The sequence below is a fragment of the Stylophora pistillata genome, chromosome 12 (assembly GCF_964205215.1).
Source record: "Stylophora pistillata chromosome 12, jaStyPist1.2, whole genome shotgun sequence".
Taxonomy (NCBI): Eukaryota; Metazoa; Cnidaria; class Anthozoa; order Scleractinia; family Pocilloporidae; genus Stylophora; species Stylophora pistillata.
Window position 1 is genome coordinate 7,949,288 of NC_142530.1, and position 20,311 is coordinate 7,969,598.

General features: G+C 38.9%; 1 protein-coding gene across 1 annotated transcript; it reads left to right on the plus strand.

Annotated features, from left to right (window-relative positions):
- The first annotated feature begins 3,528 nt into the window (after nt 1–3,528).
- On the plus strand, nt 3,529–19,054 carry LOC111347515 (uncharacterized). Its single transcript, XM_088741771.1, is given in 20 exon segments — nt 3,529–3,772; nt 5,629–5,967; nt 6,696–7,357; nt 7,460–7,519; nt 7,961–8,165; nt 8,439–8,546; nt 8,684–8,753; nt 12,386–12,476; nt 12,605–12,654; nt 13,920–14,052; nt 14,146–14,249; nt 14,347–14,449; nt 14,537–14,687; nt 14,812–14,893; nt 15,355–15,421; nt 15,553–15,635; nt 16,733–16,853; nt 18,115–18,156; nt 18,359–18,460; nt 18,462–19,054. Coding segments are annotated over 20 exon segments (2,733 nt in total). The 5' UTR covers nt 3,529–3,711; the 3' UTR covers nt 18,561–19,054.
- Nucleotides 19,055–20,311: the final 1,257 nt, after the last annotated feature.

Here is a 20,311-nt window from a genome sequence, read left to right on the forward strand (position 1 = left end):
GATCTCTTCGTTCTCGCTGCCAAATGGTCTCTACCGAGTTAATTTACCTCAGTTATTGTTGTGCCGTCGGCGAAGGTTCAGTTTTTCCGGTTACGCACGCCGGGAAAACCTATCGTCACAATTAATAATCTCTCAGTTTTTTACTTAGGCTGAATAAGTAAGGGAATGGGAATTTTAACAATATCGTTTCAGTCTGGAAATTGTGTCATGTATGCTTATGTAAACAACAGAATTTGATAAGAGGGGGAAATTTTTAGTCTCATGGAACGGGTTACTTGACTGGTTACTTGACTGGTTACTTAACTCTTTCAGGGCAAGCCATGCATACATCAGTGTAATTATACTGACTACTGTTGTTATTTGTTTCTTGTTGAAATTAAGAGACAACATTATGTAAGTGTGTACATATGAAGGCTGTTTGATGTGACACCTATTGCAGCCTAAAACAGCCACAATGATTCCCGATTTCTATTGCAGTGATCCGTTCATATAACAACAAATCCCAAAAATCCAGCATTCTACTCCAAGAGAAACGCTGAAAAAGTGTCGATCTTTTGATATCAAAACTTGCTCAAGAAATCAAAAGTTTGCATTCAAAACACACCTCAGGGCCAGATCTTGCTGTTTGACTGGAAAATGTTTTCTCACTTTATCCGCTAGCCCTTGTTTCTCCATTTGACGAAAGCCAGTGTCGCAAACACGACCTTTGCCTCGTTTATGACCGAAAAGAGCTCTGGGAAATTCCACCACAACTCGAGGAGGGAACACTTCACATTTCAAATTTAACAAATGATTAGAATCGTGTCGGGCCACCCAGTCCTACCAGCAAGATATCACCTCCATCGAGACTTTTGTCACTCAAAACTGACCCAAAAAGCCTTGGTAGGTTCTGGTAGCCATCCACAGATCGGCCAGAGACACGACTTCACTTGTGAACTCGCCAAGGTTATATGAAAGCATTTTGGCGGTCCAGTCTACATGAAACCACCTCTCACCTCTGTTTTCTTTCAGAGGCTTACCTCTACCCACATTCCAGCTTAATGATGCTGTCCTGAGGGCTTCTGTAGAGGGAAAATGGCTAGAAAAACACTTCTAAACAAATATTGTAAGGGATACTGCATATAACGACAAACCAAGTGAGCTTAAGTTTTGTATGGCCAAGTTATGAGGTTTTTTGTCTGCTGGCAGGGGGTTAACAGGGGTTAGTTTTATAAAAAAAATCACCCAGAATATAACGATGTTTTTAACTAGGATTAAAGTCTATTAACTTAGGCCTAATCACGCGATCCATGACTGGACTTGCAATATTAAACACTGGCATCCATGTGTTCTTTTTAGAAACTTATGGTTAAACACTATTGGTTAACAGTCATATGAAAATTCTTCTGCCTGACGAAATTTCGTGGGCCTTGCTTTTTCCTCTGTTTTGTTTTTCAAATTACTACTGATAACTCAGCGCTCAGGCAGGATATAAATCCCGAGAACTCCTCTGAAATCTTCGCTCGACTATAATTTACTAGAGCCCTACTTTGCTCAATTTCTTTTACATTTTATTTTCATCGAAGTTTTGATATTCCTTTCTTATCATGAGCTCGCCAGTCAGCATCTGGTAAACGAGGCTTGAGGGCAAAATTTGCTATTCATACGTAAACTGATGCTTATTTATTCATTATAGTCAAATAAGAGTGAATCATAAGTTTCTGAAAAGAACAGATGGATGCAATATTTACTTCCGAATTTGCATCGCAAAGCTATCGTTTAGAAAAAAAATCACCTAAACCTTATTTATACCACCAACAATATAGCTAGCTACATAGAAAATTGTCCTTTTGCAAAGCCTTGGCTTCAAATGCAACCCATTTTTTGCCATGTTTTCTTTTAATGAAGAAATGGCTTATTCGAAATTGTTGCCCAACTTTTTTTCAGTCGTGAAATCGTAGCAGAACGAAAGATGTATCATTGGAAGAAACTAAAATAACAGCCAAAACTTAGGTTTGGGTTCATGGTGCACGAAAATAATCGTGGAAATAATAATGGAAATAATTCAACTACATTCCGTAGAGTGTAAATAACGCCATAGACAAGTACAAATATCACGCAGCATTTGTACACCAGAGAACCGGTTAGAAAGGTTTTCTCGCGTCGTGTAATGAATGAATGAATGAAAACCTTTATTAATTTATAAGGCTCAGGGTAGCCCCTTCTGACGCAAAAAGCTGTCTGTTATCAATGGGAGCCCTGAGCAACAACATTAAAACATTACACTAAAACAGGTAATAATATAAATAGAGAACTATTTACAAGTAAAAGATTAAAAGATGTATAACACGAAATATCATTAAGATAATTCGTTAAAAAGAGTGCAACCATAATAATAGAAGGATCTTTTTGCAAAGTGTAAGCGAAGAATAATTTAGCATATTGGATAATAAATAGCGTTTTGTTGTGTAGTATCGATAGGTAGTTTTACTCGTTATTTGTATTTTGACCCGCCCTACGGGCTCGTCAAAATAGGGCACAACTCGTAAAAATACTCAGCGATACTACGCAACAAAACGTCTAAGATATATATATTTGCATGTTTACATACATGCCCAGGAAACTAACCCATAGTCTCAATGCGTGTGCATCGGAGAGGAGGGGCGGAGTGGAGTGATGGGTTAGCTCCAACAAAAACGCCTGGGCATCAAACCCGTGCCGAAAAGTGTTTTTTATGTTAATAACAACAGTTGATTTTATTGCTGAGAGGGGCGCTTGATAGCTTTTTTCTATGATACCGGAGGTTCAGAGGTAAAATAATATAATACGCATGAACACAGCCCGGTTTTCGATCAAGATGATGGTGAGACCTTGTCAGGACTCCCTGCATTCTATATGGAAGTTCATGTTTTCCACCCTGAATATTTTGTTGGTTCGCTTATTCGATTGTTAATGCCGATGCTATCTCCAGAACCGGTTCAAAAGCCCTAAAGCATGTATGCATCTGATTACGTCTCAGTAGCCAATCAGTTTCCCTCAAACCTCATGCTCCAGGCGCAGAGTTGTTAGTTTTAATGATGCAACACTCTGGAAAATGGTAGTCTAACGGTGCGAGTAGCTGAATTTTCGAAACTGGAAGAGATTGTTGCCGATTGCTGAGTAAACAGAAGTCATCTAGAAGACTAAAGCTGAAGAAAGATTACAGAAACTTTACCTCAGGCAAGAGGCTTTTTTTAATGTGTGTTAACCAATAGCCTTTAACCAGAAGTTTCGGAAAAAAAACAGATGGCATGGGAAATTTTTCAATTATTTAAGAGTTTGCATGGCACAATTTCCGTTTAGAGAAACCGTCGCTGAAATAAAAGTTTTTATTTTAAAGTAATAAAATGAAAGTTATCTTATTTCTACATGCACACAAGTATTTGCTGCTTGTGAAACTTGAAAACATCGGAAATTTTCACGCCGAAAATGTTACATTTTTATTCATCAAGACAATGGTTAACACCTGGCGATGAGAGTCTTCGCTCTGACTGGTCCATTATAAATAACATTTTTCCGAGTTTTGTTGGTACTGTGATAATCGTCGACCCAGAGATTTGCATCGCTCTGAACCATTTAAGAAACAGTTTGGAATTCCTTGGGAAGGAAACTGCTCAGAAGCATACGCATTTCTATCATCGACGACAAAAGATACTTAATAACAGACTGTAACCTGGACTTAAGTTGGTCACGATGCTGATTGGAAATGTATACCCTGAAATTTGTATATCCCTGTTAACAATTTTTGCGCTGAGTAAGTACAACGTATTGTTTTTGTTTATTTCCTATTTTTCTTTTCTTTTTTCTTTTTTTACTTTTTAACGATTCTCGAAAGAAAAACTTAAAGACGAATTCCATAGATTTAACTTTCGATTCTCTAGATCTAAGAATCAATTTTTGGTTGTATCATTTGTTGAAGCCCGTAACCAAATGAAATCGTAAAGAAGAGTCATCCAGTGCCCAGTTGTTCAAAGTGCGAACCGACAAAGTTATGATAATGTTTATCGCAGTAGATACAAAAGGCTGCTTGCTCTTTGGGCATAAAGGGTGAAAACCACGGGCTGCTAACCGAACATGAACACTAGCGCTCGCCTTGTAAAATACGATGAATATAGAAAGTCAAAGAGCTGTGGAAAGAATATAATTTCAACTATCTGTAAAACTGAAGATGTAAACGGAGGGTGGCGGACATCGGGCGACAGACAGTGCACAATGAAAATATAGTGTGAATAAATACATAGATAAATAGATAAAAAACAATTAATTGACGTCGTAATTTCTCAAAACATCTTCGGTCTCCTGCTAGAAACTCGTTGGAAATTATTCGAAAAGTTTCCAAAATTGCAAAAAGTTTCACTTTCATATTACTGAGAGGTATAAACTTCAAACGGTTTACCTGGTACCTCAAGCTGTTGACAGGCCGGTGTTGATTGAATGAACCAGGGCATGTAATACCGCTCAGTGAAAGGTAACTGTTAAGCTCAGAAGCTCGAACTACTGCTATGAAATTGCAGATTACCTTGCTAACTCTTCTCCTACCCTCTGAACTGAAATCTAAACACTATGCAAAAGGCTAACACCACATCACGAAAGGAAGCGGGGTCTTCCCCTACCCCCCCAGGTCCAAGGCCACAACACATGGTCCCTTATGGGGGGAGGGAGGGGGTGGGGGAAAAGAGATTCAAATTCATTTTTCTCCTTACATATTATTTTTATTGAGCACCGTCTGCAGTCTTCCGCCCTCATTTTACAAAGTCCCATAATTACTCTGGGTATTGCAGTATAATTTTAGCTCCTACTGTGACAACATCACTTGCTTTTAGGGAATTAATTTTTTAAATTAGATTTTGTTTGATTCGTGTATTTAATTGCATCTTTTTATTCCATAAGTCCATGTTCCCAATTTCTAAATAACATCAAATGCTTTTGTTCTTTACCTCGATGGCTGTTATATTTTCGTTATATTTTTTTGGCTGAGTATTTTAGGTACTTAGTAATACCATATAATCCTTTATTACCACACCGCAAAAAATTATTTTGTAAATATGCACAAGGCTTCACTGTAAGCCTGAAATTTTTCAACTTGAACGGTCACATTATTTTATACGCATCCAAAGGACAAGGGAATGGTTTAAGCCAACCTAGTGCAACGCGCCTCGTTAGTGTGGGATTAGCCCTTAATCCTCTTACCTAACAACCGCGCTCGACTTATAAATATCCTGATGTGATTATACAACAGTTCAGTTGACCTCAGGCCTTGCTCTTGTAAGCTCCTCTTCCCATTAAATGTATAGCTTTAAATATATACTTGGCCTCCACTCTTCCTATCGCCTCCGATAATCGCACAGTTAGCTATTTGCCATCTCCATTTTATGGGTGTGATTTCTTTTGTGTTGTTCGTGTGTGTGTGTGCGTGTGCGTGTGTGCGTGTGCGTGTGTGTGTGTGTGTGTGTGTGTGTGTATTGGTGTGTGTGTGTGTGTGTGTGTGTGTGTGTGTGTGTGTTTGTGTTTATGTTGTTCTTGTCTGTCGGTCTGTCTGTTTAAATTGTTTTGTCTTTTTTTTGAAGTGATTCATGATTGTGTTTTCAGCTCATTCCAATTCCTTTTCAGAGGCGTCCTCAGCAGTTAAAATGACTACTCCACCGATCTCGAGAAGAGTATGGATAGAATGCAGACCAGAAAGATGTCCACCGGGTAGTACTGACCTTTTTGAATGTGCTGATAATCAGTATAACAACGACCAGGATTGCACGTCGAATCATGGCACCGACCAAACTTGGAATGTGAAATGTAGTAGATCCTCACAACCTACATGTGAACTAACGTGCCAGAAATGTGATCTGGAAAGCGATAAAAAAACAATCTATTGTGTCGGTGACATCGATAAAACAAATGTTAAGCCCAAATTTACCTGCACAAAGAGAGGGCGTCAAGAAAGAACAACAACTGGTAGGTTTCACAACAAAGAAAACAACAAACCTAAATCTAAACAGTGCACAAATTTCCGCATGTTTCTAATGTTTATTAGATTAGAAAGTGATTACATCAAACTTTTGTAAGTTTTCAAGCCACGAAGAAGATTCTGAGAAACTAAAACCCAATTTGCCTTTGTTGGGGTCCGGAACTTAAACCAACCCTCCCCCTGCTAGGTTATATAAAGCACTTTGGGAGATTCTGAAGCTTGAAAAAAATGAAAGCAAATATGGGCTGGAAACGGCATGTTCACTGAACTGTGCTAACAACTAATAGTGGCTAGAAATTGTTTTAGGTGTGTTACATTAAAAGTAACTTTTCTCTTGAAAATAGCGTTTAACTTAATTGTTAAAATAAATAGTAAATTTCACAATGATCTCGGACCAAGGAAAAAGTTATCTTGGGAAACTTTCTTTACAGCCTGAAATGCACCCAGACACAAGGACCAATCACCGTTGGTTGGCCTAATTCAAGTAGTTAGGGAATCGTTTTATTATCATACAGCTATGGCTTATAATAACTATAAATAAACAAAATAGTACAGATATATAGTTTAGCTAAATCTTTTAAGGCTGAGAAATATATGTACACTTTTTCTCATAAGTATTTCTTCTAAATACTTATTTGTCTTGAGCTTGTCTACAGACGCAGTTTAATACAACTAAGCTTTACATGATGATCTTGATTTTTTACTCTACCATCAGCATCATCGTCATTGAAAGTATTAAGAGTAGGAAAAGTGATAGCAGCATCATCCTCATTAGCGTTATCATCTGCAGCAGGAACAATTTCACCAACATCTTCTACATCAGTGGCATCAGGAGTAGCAACACTTATAACAACATCATCGTCATTAGCATTATCATCGGCAGCAGAAAAACTTTCACCAACATCATCGTCATCAATATTATCATTGGTACAAAACTTATCTTCAGCATCATCGTCACAAATAGTATCATCAGAAACAGCATTAGCACTGACAACCTCGTCGTCATTAGCATTATCAGTGACAACAGAAAAACTTTCACCAACATCATCGTCATCAATATTATCATTGGTACAAACATTATCTTCAGCATCATCGTCACAAATAGTATCATCAGAAACAGCATTAGCACTGACAACCTCGTCGTCAATAGTTTCACCAGCTCCAACGCTGTCACTTAAAACCCCGTCGTCAATAGCATCAGTGGCCGCAGCGTTAACGTCAACATCAGTACCATTACCATCTTCAAAAATTTCATCTGGAAAATCGTTGTCACTAATACCATACTCGTCAGTAACATCATCGACAGTGTCATCACTCCTTATGCCTCAACCATCATCAACATCATCGTCATCACTGTCAAAGAAAATTCAGGAGCTGGTAATTTTTTCTTATCTATGTATTGTACATGTAATTAAACTTTTTCCGTTTTTCAAGGATTTTTGTGGTTCATGAACCTCGCTGCAATTTTCTTCATCTTAGGCAAATGATATTATTTCAGAGTTCGACAGCCTAAATATTACCAGCAACAATTCCTTGCAGGTATGTGGTTTCAACGATTAAATTTAAAATCCATCTTTCAATCTAAATGTATAACGAAAGAGCAGCAAAAATCTTCGTGTCAATTTTTGAAGGTGGTATAAGATATGAGACGTAAACGCAAAAAATATCCACGCAAAGACGATATCTCTTCTACCCATGGTTTCAAAGTAATTAGTACCCAGACTATTTTTGTCAGTGATCTTTTCCTTTTTTTCTTTTAATGGTAAAAGCCTTACAGGACCATTTGAAACTTATATATAGACAAAGGTTAGAGAATGTTCTATGCGGTATTACTTTTTTTCCAATAGTTGTTGCTGTTAAATCGCAAGCGCCCGTATATGCTGCCCTTGCCAAGTATCACAATGAATTAATATACATCTTATTGTGATTAACCTCGGTAACGTTAAAAACCTGAATAATGTGTATTATATGGACCAACAGGAAGCTGTTAATTTGTTTGAAAACTTCACCACTAATTATCAAAACATGACCCTTGGAGAAGGACAGCCTGGAGTAGAAAAGCTCAGAACGGAGTCCATTTTTAAGGTGGCAGTTGCCTTCGAGAAAATTGTTCTTAGGTATGGCAAATACCACTTGCGTGGAACAAACCGTTCAAAAAGGATCAGTTACCCTCACCGCAACTTGTGTGAGTACATACATGGTTGTCTTTTCAGATTTGTGGTAATGACCATTTATTCAGTAACTGATTGAGCGATTGAGAGAGTGAATAACTGGGTAACTTACTAGTCGACTGACTGACTGGCTGGCTGACAGAGTCACTAATCGTCTCTCTGATTTGCTGGGGGATCATCTAACTGATTTGTTGGCGGAAATATAAGTGAATAAATTTTGTTTGTTAATTTCGAAAATTTGTCTATTACTGGTATACTAACATAATTTTTTTCCATTCTTTCGAAAGTACTTGTTATTGAAAAAGATTACAAACAAACTGCAAGTGACTTCCACTCAGGGAATCACGAATGGCAAGCCTATATCAATATTTCTTCTGGAAATTTTGTGGACAACGGTTTGTATACACCGACGATATATTTTATCGTAAGTAATTCGTCGCTTTTACATACCATCCTTGATAAAACACAATCTTTTGAAATTTCCATTTGCCGACATCTAAGCTACGCATAAGCTCCGTTTGCTCTCTTTTAGGATCAGTAATAGCTGTGTGTGTGTACAAGAATCTACATGATTTAATCCAAACACATTCTAAGAAAACAAGGTATGTGAATGGCTTATATAATTTATATAATGTAATCTAACCTTACCTAGTCAGTACATTTGAGAATATTCAAGGATTCGTTTCAGTTTCTTCCTAATAAGAGAAGGATTTTTATGCCTCGCAAAAGTAGTTTCAAAGGGTAATTAGTCTCTAGTCGTACACCCCTCTGTCCGTTTTATCAAAAAACCCCATCGATGAAAAATTGAAATGGTAGAAAGGTGCAATGGTCAGTGGACCCCACCATTAAAGCTTACTCAGCCTTACGGATTTCTCCCGTCCTTAAGCGATGGACAACCAAGAGTGAACGAGGTAAGGAAAACTGCATACTTACCTAACGCGTTGAGATCTTACCAAAGTATCAGCATCCTAGTTAGAATTTCCCAAATTTGGGAAGTTTTAACTGAGATATATACCGCCTCCCGGTTAGCTCAATGGATAGAGCGCTGGACTGATGTGCGGGAGGGCGAGGGTTCAAGCTCCGGCCGGACCAACACTCAAGGTCTTAAAATAATTGAGAAGAATATGCTGCCTTTCTATAACATCAAGAAATGGTTGGATATTCTAGTCTTCTCGGATAGTGACGAATAAATGGAGGTCCCATCTCCTGCAGGGTTAGGGGTAGGAGACGTTAATTTCCCACGCACTAGATTACTGTGTGATGGATGTCCTCCCCTGGGGTGGGATGGGTGGGATGGGTGGGATGGGTGGGTTGTTGTCTTGCGTTTCATACATGAGCCTCTGGCTTGGGTAATATGGGTAACCATGCCCCATGTAAAGACGTTAAACTTTGATTACTATTACTTACTTTGATATCTAGAATATTTCATGGATCTTAAGAGCGTGTCTCTCTAATTTCCGACCACTCGAAATTGGTTCAAAAATAAATCTTCCCTTAAACTTTGCATGTGGATAAGGAAACCATTGCCTATCATCGGAACAAAAGTGGTTTCCCTCAGATTTCAAGTTTTTTTATTTTTTCACAATTTTCCGCACGTAGTTCGAATCGTGAAATTGACATCATTTGTGTACACACAATGAGCAATCTTTATTAGGATCTCACGCTGTCAAAAATGATTCAATACGAGACATATTCTGGAATACAACAGTTTAATACATCAACTTTCCAAGTGTGATCACAAAGGTAGAGTATCTGGATAAATGTATATACTGTCGCTACGTCAAATATGCCACTACTTGACTGAGCCGAAAAGTGGTACTTTTTAAATTGCGATTTCTCCGTACTGGGACAAAACTAGGTATCAGGAGTTACACACACTCAACAACCGTGCATGAGAGCACTATATTCTGTAAAAATATCCATGGCTATTATCGCAGGAAAAAAGTAAAGCGAAGTAGAAATGTGGGATTTTCACATACCTGTACGGCGCTGCTTTCAGTAATTTGCATTCATAATTATCCACAATGAATCACAAAATAAACGGAAATGAGCAGCTTAGTGCACTTTCTAATACTATAGAATGTCTGTTAGTCGGGTTTTATTGTCCGAAGGTCTAAGGATTCCAAGGATTTCTTTCCGGGTGCGAGTCTGTGGGAATTTAGGTCATTCATTCTGAGTGACGATTCAGCGGCACCGAGAATTTGTATACTAGTACTGTAATCCTGTCCATCTTCCAACTTTAAAGCCATGCTGAGAACAGTATCCCCTAAAATACACAGCTCCATCCGAATTCAAGTTGTAGACTGTTCCAAATTTGCCGGTCATTTGTAAGAAATGGAGTAACATTCATCGTAACATTCTTCTCTTTGACAAACAGCCTGTGGCCTCGATTGCATGAGAATCTAGACAGCCGCGGGCCGGGGGTGAGGTAGGGGCAGTCATTGGAGACAACCGCATTCTGTGACCAGCTCTTCTATCCTTGCAACAAAGTCATTTTTTCTGTCCTTCGATGCGTAAGTTATGTCATAATAATCAAGAATTCTTTTGAGAATTGTATTACTCAGTTTCAGGAGTTTTCCCTCAGTAGCACATTCACAAACATTGAAAGTGTCATAGATAATGAGGTGTTTCAAACCAGTGTGCACATGGATAGAGTTTTGAAGCTCCACTTCATCTTCAAATTCTTTCCATTCAACTCCCACTTCCTCCCTTTCTTCTTAAGGTGTTGAATGTTTTCGAGAGGACGCCAGCCTGGTGAAGAAGTTATCTATCTGGCTTTCTTTAAAATATTCAACACCTTCAGAAGAAGAGGAGGTAGCGGGAGTTGAATGGAAAGAATTTAAAGATGAAGTAGAGCTTCTAAACTCTATCCATGCGCACATTGTTTTGAAACACCTCGTTATCTATGACACTTTCGATGTTTGTGAAGATGCTACTGAGCGAAAACTCCTGAAACTGAATAATGCAATTCTCAAGGAAATTCTTGATTATTATGACATGACTTACACATTGAAGGACAAAAAAAAGAATACTTTATTGCAAAGACAGAAGAACTGGTCACAGACTGCGGTTGTCTCCAATGACTGCCCCTCCCCTACCCCCTCCCCGCCCCCGGCCCGCGGCTGTCTAGATTCTCATGCAATCGAGGCCACAGGCTGTTTATCAAAGAGAAGAATTTCACGGTGAATGTTACTCGATTTCTTATAAATGAGCAGCAAATTTGGAACAGTCTACAACTTGAATTCGGATGGAGCTGTGTATTTTAGGGGATACTGCTCTCAGCATGGCTTTAAAGTTGGAAGATGGACAGGATTACAGTACTAGTATACAAATACTCGGTACCGCTGAATCGTCATTCAGAATGAATGACCTAAATTCCTACAGACTCGCACCCGGAAAGAAATCCTTGGAATCCTAGGACCTTCGGACAATAAAACCTGACTTACAGACATTCTACAGTATTAGTAAATGCACTGAGCTGTTCATTTGCGAATATATTGTGATTCATTATGGCTAATTGCGAATGCAAATTACCGAAAGCAGCGCCGTACAGGTAAGTGAAAATCACACATTTCTACTTCACTTTTTTTTTTCCAACGATAATAGCCATGGATATTTTTAAGGAATATAGCATTCTCATGCACGATTGTTGAGTGTGTGTAGCTCCTGATGTCTAGTTTTGTCCCAGTACGGAGAAATCGCAATTTAAAAAGTACCACTTTTCGGCTTAGTCAAGTAGTGGCATACTTGACGTAACCAAAGTGTATCCATTTATCCAGATACTCTACCTTTGTGATCACACTTGGAAAGTTGATGTATTAAACTGTTGTATTCCAGAATATGTCTCGTATTGAATCATTTTTGACAGTGTGAGATCCTAATAAAGATTGCTCATTTTGTGTACACAAATGATGTCAATTTCACAATTTAACCTACGTGCGGAAAATTGTTAAAAAATAAAAAAAATTTGAAATTTGAGGGAAACCAATTTTGTTTCGATGATAGGCAATGGTTTCCCCATGCACATGCAAAGTTTAAGGGAAGATTTATTTTTGAACCAATTTCGAGTGGTCGGAAATTACAGAGACATGCTCTTAAAAAAACTAATGTTTACGTGCCATTGGTAAATGAAAGTTGCCAGCTCGTCATTGTCCACGACATTGGCAGAAAAGTGAGCGTTTTCCTTCACTTTTCAAGCAATATCTCATATGCTTTTGTTTTTCTGGTTACTTAGGCGTGTGTTAACTAGGATTATAATGACAGCTATGGATCCCAAACCAGGAAAGTTACAAGAGAATGTAATCATGAAGTTTAAGAACTTGAAGGTGACAAAAAGGGAAAGTCAAATTCAGTCGATTCAGTTCATATTAGTTTCAGTTTCAGTTTCAGTTACTTTATCATCAGACTCATTTGAACGAGATACAGCTTAAAACTGCTTCTTTCTTCCTTTCAGATCGACACTAGAGAGAAGCATTGCGTGTTCTGGAGTGGCCTCAGCAATAGGTAAAACGGGACAACAACTAACTTCAACACCACCAGCAACAATATCACCCAAAACCCTACCAATTGTTGCTTGCTTTTTTTCTGAATTTATTGAATTTTGAATTGCAAGGAGGACAGAATATCATTGATCACTCGTTTGTGTTACAGTCCAACTGGTGATAGAAGTCTTGATAAGAAGTATGGTCTCAACGACCTGAGCAGAAGTCTGACCGATAAGTGTTTACAAGATATCAGTGAAGGGATTGTGTTTTGAGAGTTTTCTTTCACTTATAGCTTCAAAATACCCTTGGCTCTGAGTGATAGAAACAAAACCCATCGAAGTCAAAAGCCAAACGCGACACGAAAAAGATGCACTGGGCTCTGTCGTGAGCAAGCAAATCGATGATGCTTACCGCCTCTGACTTCAGTCTAAGATATTCAACCAGCTTAATTAGTTGAGACTAGGTTTACACTAGAGGAAATTGTTCCGGATTCGTGATGAATCCGAAACGTTTTGGTACCGGATTGATTTTGCCGTTTACACGAAAGTGGACGAATCCGAAATAAAACTCCCCAGTTTGGTCGTGTCTCCAAAGATTTTGAATCCGGAATTTAAAGTGGGAACTTTGAATCCGTTAACTTTTGAATCCGGAAAGTTTTGTCGTGTAACCGCTTTTTTCTCGAATCCGGATATTGTTTCCGCCTGCAATCTTTTGAATTGCGGTGAAGCCAAAATGGAGGATCCGGTGCTAACATTGCAGGCGGTCTTCGGTTGCCTAATCTTGTTGCAGGTTCAGGCGATGAATTTTATCATGTGTAACGCAGTATTTCTGAGGAAACGCAAGTTATTATTGCAAGGAAGTTTAACGTCGGCCACACTTAATCGCCGACGAAGTAGATGGCTTGGCATCTGTCCAACTCAAATTTGCCTCAGTGACATCTGGATCTACTCTAGCCTTTTTTTGGGAGGCATATTTTCACTTTGTTGATCGACTGACGAGACAACACTCGGCTTGGTAACCATTCCATTCCGAATGTTCCCGGAGTTGTCATTGTGTGTAAACGGTCAGGAATCTGAATATCCTTTCAGTGTAAACGCCTACGAATCCGAATACTCCAAAACTGATGAATCTGGAAACATTTACGAATCCGGAAAACTCTCCTCTAGTGTAAACCAAGTCTGAATAATCCCAGTAAGGGAAATGAAAAAAACTATTAAAGCTTTCATTATATAGCTTGTGTATTAGATAAGTATTCTCGGTTTAAAATTCTCGTTCTTTTTTCAGTCAAGATGGATTTTCGAAAGATGGCTGTCATTTAATTACATCACAAAGCAACTCAGAAGAAACAGTCTGCAGCTGCAGTCACTTGACTCATTTTGCTGTCCTAGTAGACTACAGTGGTGGGAGTGTGCACGTGGTATTATGTTGTTCAATATTGCTTCTAGCATTGCTTATAAGGGCATTAAATTGATAAACATCCTATTCCGTCTGTTTTTGATTTGTTCTGCAGCTTTCCCAGAAGGACGAAGATATTCACGAGATAATCACTTACGTAGGATTGAGCCTTTCAGTCATCGGAATGATTTTAACTATAATCATGTATTCCCTTTTCAAGTGAGTAAACATTGTCTAGTTTCTTAGGCCTTTGATTGGTTGAGACTAACAAAGAGATGTACATAAACCACTGCTAGTATTATATTTCTTAAACCAGAGATATTCATCAACCTCTGACTCAAATAAGACTGAGTATCGCCGGGTCGCTCGGAGCTGGTCAAATAAGCTTTCTCGGCGGAATGCACGCCATGGGTAACACTGTGAGTGTGGTTTTTGTGTTTGTTCCTGTTTTCGAAATTTCCAAAAAAAAGAGAATAGAAGAAAAGCTCTTTTTCCTTTTTCTGCAGGTCGCTTGCATAACAGCAACAGGCCTTACGCAGTATTTCTTGATGGCCGCCTTCTGCTGGATGCTGATGGAAGAAATTTACTTTTACTTGCTTATTGTAAAAGTTTACGACATCAGCAATAAGATGATCGTATGTCACGTCATGGCATGGGGTATTTTTCTTCAATCAATAATTATTACCTATTGTTTTCAATAATGATCTGCCCTATTTCCCATCAGTTTATTAATAATATGATTATATGCGAAGTTTGACCTCCTCCGTTTCTTTGTGTGCAGGTTTCCCTATCACCATGGTCGGCATTTCTCTTCGCGTCGCAATCGGAAAAGGAGAGATTCAAAGCTATACCAGCGATAAATAGTAAGAAACACAGTTTACGTTCATTGATTCCTCCCCTTTTCCTCCCTCTACATGTTTTGGTTTTTCTCTGATTTGGGTTTACTTTACTTTATATTTCCCTCATATCTTTTTTTCGTCTTGCCCACATCTTCCTTTTTTTCTTATGTTTGCAATCTAGTTCATTTCTTATTTCATCCTTTCTCTTACACTCCTATTCAGTCTTCAAATATATCTATTTAAATACATTCCCCTTTTTATAGCCAGCATAGCAAACTACTTGTTTACTTTCCTCTAAAAACATTTCTTTGTCTTTCCCTTTTCTTTTAAGTCTGTTTTACCGCCGACCTTTTGTTTTTAATCTTTTCTTTTAATTTTCAATTGTGAGCTGTGATTTGATCTTGATTTGACTTGCTTTTAAGATATGATGCTAGCTTTATTTCTGGCTCCTTTAGCTTTGTCTTTCCTCTTTCCGTCTTCTTTAGTTGTTGGTTGTCATCAACTTATGACTTGATTTGGATATTTATTGCATTTCTGACAGCAACTGCAGTGGTAAGTTTACTATCAAGTTTTTGCAATGAAATATCAAATTTTAACTTTTCCATAAGATACTTGACCTATAGCACATGCAAATTGCTCTATTACGGTTTTTATCTTCTTTAATTTTTTGGTTTGGTTTTCAGCTCAGCAGTTTTATACTCGCACGAGCCATACGGGAGTTGACCACATTTCCACAAACAGGAGCCACCCAGATTCAGCGAGTCCGGTACAGTTGAATTAAAATCACGAAGAGAGAAAATCACTTTCTTTGATTAATTCTCTTGCAATCTGAGTAGTAGTGATGAGCATTGTTTGTGAGCCCTAACCCGCGGACTTACAAGGGGTGAAAGAGAGGGGTGAAGGAGGGGGGAAGGGGTGAAAGATGGGGAGGAGTTGGAGGAAGGGGGAGGGGTGAAGGAGGAGGGAGGGGTGAAGCAGAGGGAGGGGTGAAGGAGGGGGGATAGGTGAAGGAGGGGGAGGGGCTAAGGAGAGGGAGGGATGAAGGAGGGGGGAAGGGTGAAGTAGGGGAAGGAGTGAGGGAGGGGGGTGAAGGAGGGGGAGGGGCTAAGGAGAGGGAGGGATGAAGGAAGGGGGAAGGGTGAATTAGGGGAAGGAGTGAGGGAGGGGGGTGAAGGAGAGGGGAGGGGTGAAGGAGGGGGAGGGGTGAAGGAGGGGTGAGGGGTGAAGGAGGGGGAGGGGTTAAGGAGGGGGGAGGGGTGAAAGTGAGGGGAGGAGTGAAGGAGAGGGTAGGGGTTAAGGAGGGGGAGGGAGTGGTGGATACGATTCTGCCCTCTGGTTTTTTTCCTTTCATTAAAATATATCGAGAAGATTTTATCTGGGCAACTGTCCACTTCAGTAGCTAGTAGTTTACCTTAGAAAATGACAAGTGAGATGTTGGCTACGGGTTCTAGGTTCAAATGGGAATTACGGTAAACCAATTATCTACTTTCTGAATCTTATTTTCTATTTTCGTGTCAAGCTTGACTCTAACTGTTCCCATGACAAGCCAAGAACAGTGGAAAAAGTGAAAAATCTAACGCCAAAGTCCTCCATGTTAGATGAGGTCACCCTCCTCCCCCCCCCCCCCCTCATGCACGCTGCGCCATTTGCAGTTGACATAACATATGTTCAATTCAAAGTAAACAATTTTCAAAATATGGCAACGTAAGTTTTACAATCACCTCCTCCACCCATCCCCCTTGCACAGTTGGGTATTCGCTTGAATGTATGTGCGAGGGTTAAGAAGGTATCTATTTGCTTGATTTCCTGTAAGAGCCAAAGTTATCTGACATATAGAATTAACTATCATTTGTCGTTCTTTAGACATGGAATCAGAATATGCGTGGTGATGATTCCCCTTCTGGGTATCACTTGGTCGTTTGGTATTCTATCGCCACTGCACAAGACTTTTACCTACACTTTCACCATTCTCAACTCTATGCAGGTTTGTTGTGCATTTCCTCGATAAATTAGGGTGGCATTGCAACTAAAAATTGACAGGCTTAAAAAGGGACAAAAATCAATAAATCCATTTATCAATCAATCCTTCTATCAAGATAATTTGGATATATCAACAAAGTTGAAATGGTAAATTGGCCACCGTAACGATTAAAAAACTGACGTTTCGAGCGCTTCGTCGGAGCGAATAGAGGAATTGTGGGTTGTATGTGCTTTTAAAGGCAGAAAATGGAGCTTCGTTATTGGTGGGAACATTGCAACGAGAAAAAAACGTTGATCCCTGTAGGATTTAGACTGCCGGTTTGAAAGATCTTTTGTTCAAGTGTTTTACGGCTTCCCGTGCTGCCTAAGTGTAAGGAAAGACCGCAGATTGCCATATGTTGCTTAGAATGATTAGGTAAATTAAAATGTCTCGCGACTGGTTTCGATGTAACCCGCTTGAACGACAGAAACAGGGTAACCACGTTTATCGAAAAACTGGCACATTGACTCTGATTTGTGGTGGAAATCAGAGTCATCACTACATAAACGACGAAGTCTTAGAAACTTAGAAAAAGGAATGGAATTCTTGACGTGAGATGGATGCGAAGACGAATATAACAAGTAATTACGCGAGTCTGTAGGTTTGTAATACACACTAGTGCATAAGCCGTTGCCTTCAATTGAAATTTTAATGTCTAAAAAGGATAAAGAAATGTCAGAAATTTCCCAGGTATATTTCAGAGCAAGGTGAAAACAATTGTCTGCGGTTATGAATTGCGTCAGCTCCTCTCTGGTAGAGGAGGTAGTGCCGATACAGTCGTCAATGTAGCGACCGTAGAGTTCAGGTTTGGAGCCGTTGTATTAGCTGAAAATTTGGTGTTCGACAAAACCTACAAAAAGATTAGCATAGCTAGGTCCCAGTTTGGTCAGATATCTTCTATCAAGATATCTGACCGTCAATTATTTAGTCAGTCCATGGTTATCTCCAACCATCAATCAACCATTCAGTCATTTGGTCAATTTGATAGCAATTCAGCAGTTCAGCTAATGGGTTATTCCTTCGATTCCTTAATCCATGAAAGAAAAATTTCTCTACTTCGCCATATCTTTTTGTTCCTTTACAAGCCTGATTAATTTTTCTAAGACTCAGGACAGTCTGATATGTTAAGATCATTTGAGTTAATTAGAGCTCCGTTCAGCAAAAATCTCTCTACGTAGCTTTATTCATACATGACTTGTTATCCATAATTACACTTTTATTAAAGGGTGTCCTGATTTTCATCCTGCACTGTCTGCGAAATAGTCAGGTAAGAGCAATAATTTAAAGTAATAACAATGATAATAATGATGATGATAATGATGATGATGATGATCATCATCATCGTCATCATCATAATAAAAATAATTATAATAATAAATAGTGTAAATCATGAATTCTACACAATTGGATGACGATTTTAAAGAGAGAAACTGACTCATGTCACGTTATGTTTACTTGTTTATTCACAGATTATGGAGTGCCTAAAAGGAAAAATGATCCCGAAGCAAATTGGTCAGATCAGAGCTCATTTGAGAGGGAGAATGAACGTTGTTTCCCCATCTCCGAACAACAAAAAACTCAGCCAGAAAGAATGCAAAGATCCATCCGTTTGACGGTGATGCAGTGTTGGCAATTAAATTGCACTCTTCTAGAAAATATGAGTTGAAATAGGAATACATACAATCAAATAGATTCGATAGGCGGCGGGTGATAGCTAAGCGACGATAATTCCTTAGTCGCAATTGATCCGTTTCAATTCGTCTTTCTGCTCGGTTAGTGGACCGTTCGTTAATTCAGAAATTAGGTTGTTCGTGGAGCGGTGGAGGCCGTTGACGTTTTTTAAGAGTAATCTGATGAATCAACCCTCCGCAGTCTTACTCAAATTGAGTTGGAGGATTCAGTTCGAGTCAATAGAGCAGTTCATATCTCGATAGGTCTTACAGCTTATGAAACCGTAGCAAAGTTCATCAATCGTTTATTTCGTTTAATGAAATATAGAAATATTATGTACATCGCAGGCAGACAATTAATTTCGTGTATCCATAATATAAACCAGTTTCGTGTATACAGAACGACTGTAAAAAGCTCTCTGAGACTCGATTAAAATATTACTTAGACAGAAAGAAAACTAACGACTATCTTCAATAAACGTTTACCAGAAGCCATTTATGATACATTAAAATCATTTCTAGTCAAATGTTCTGGCATGCCTAAAGATATATTGGGAGAACTTGCAAGGCGATATCAAATGATCGAAGCTGATTCCTCTAAAATATCATGAAAAAGCGACAGGGATAGGCGCAGTGTCTCGTGGTCGAAAGTATAGCTAGAGGTGTTCGGGTGAGGCAAGGCGGTTCTTAGGAAGAAAAAAGGCCATCTTTCTCATGCAGTAACGACAGCTGTTTAAGGACACTAGTAGGTAGCCCTTCGGATACATGCTTCATTCAAGAAAGGTAACTAGCAGTGTCTCAAAGGAACAAACAGCTTCTAGGTTATGGCCTTCTTCAATCACGGGAATAAGTTAAACTTTGTTCTTAGTGAAATGTTTTTGTAATTCCTTGCCTTTGTCAAGACTGAACTAATTTTTTTTCTTCTAAGACTAGTTCTTTATGGGAAACCTCTGATACCTTTGCGTTTTTATATATTTCCAGAAGAAAGCATTACGAGAAGCCATATCGTTGAACATCCGCCAAAGCCTTAGTTTGGTAACCTGAGGGAAGCCTAAATGGGGGAAGGGTCCTATGATATGCGACAAAAAGCCCCCTGCCACACGCTTAACTATGTAGAAACTGTCAGACAGATTATATAGTATCCAGCTAATAGTAATACCTTGCATTTCTAGTGGTCTTAGCTTGCGAACTATAATGGTATGGTTCGCCCAGCAAATCACATTCAAGAAAGTTTACAATTGCCTTAAAACCATCGTTGTGGGACGCCGTGGGACGGGGTCCAGGTTTCCATTTCGAGGAATGGCCATCGCATCTGTTGTCATTTGCTTGTTCCATGATAAAATTTATCGCTAGGAGGCGATTGTGTAAACTTCTGTGAAAATCGTGTCGGTCGAAATATCTCTTAGCGTTGCAAGTGTATTATAGGACCAATAAAAAATCCAGCAGTCCTGTCAAGTGCATGCATATTAGAAACACTTTAATAATGATAAACAGGAGAAATGTATGGCTTCAGTTCTTCAAAGTCAGCCTCTATTTAGCACTTTCAAAGAGTGAATTGCTATTATTCTTGACGCTAAATATTTCAGGAAATATACAGTTTCAGGTTCTTTTCTAACACATCCCCATTACGCCAAAATGGATAAATGGTCAAGACATGGTATTTGCACATAATAATCAGTAGTACCAAGAAGTATTTTAAACGCAAAGAGGAGACGAAAATTATAAATATATCTTGTTAGACGTTTTTTTGTG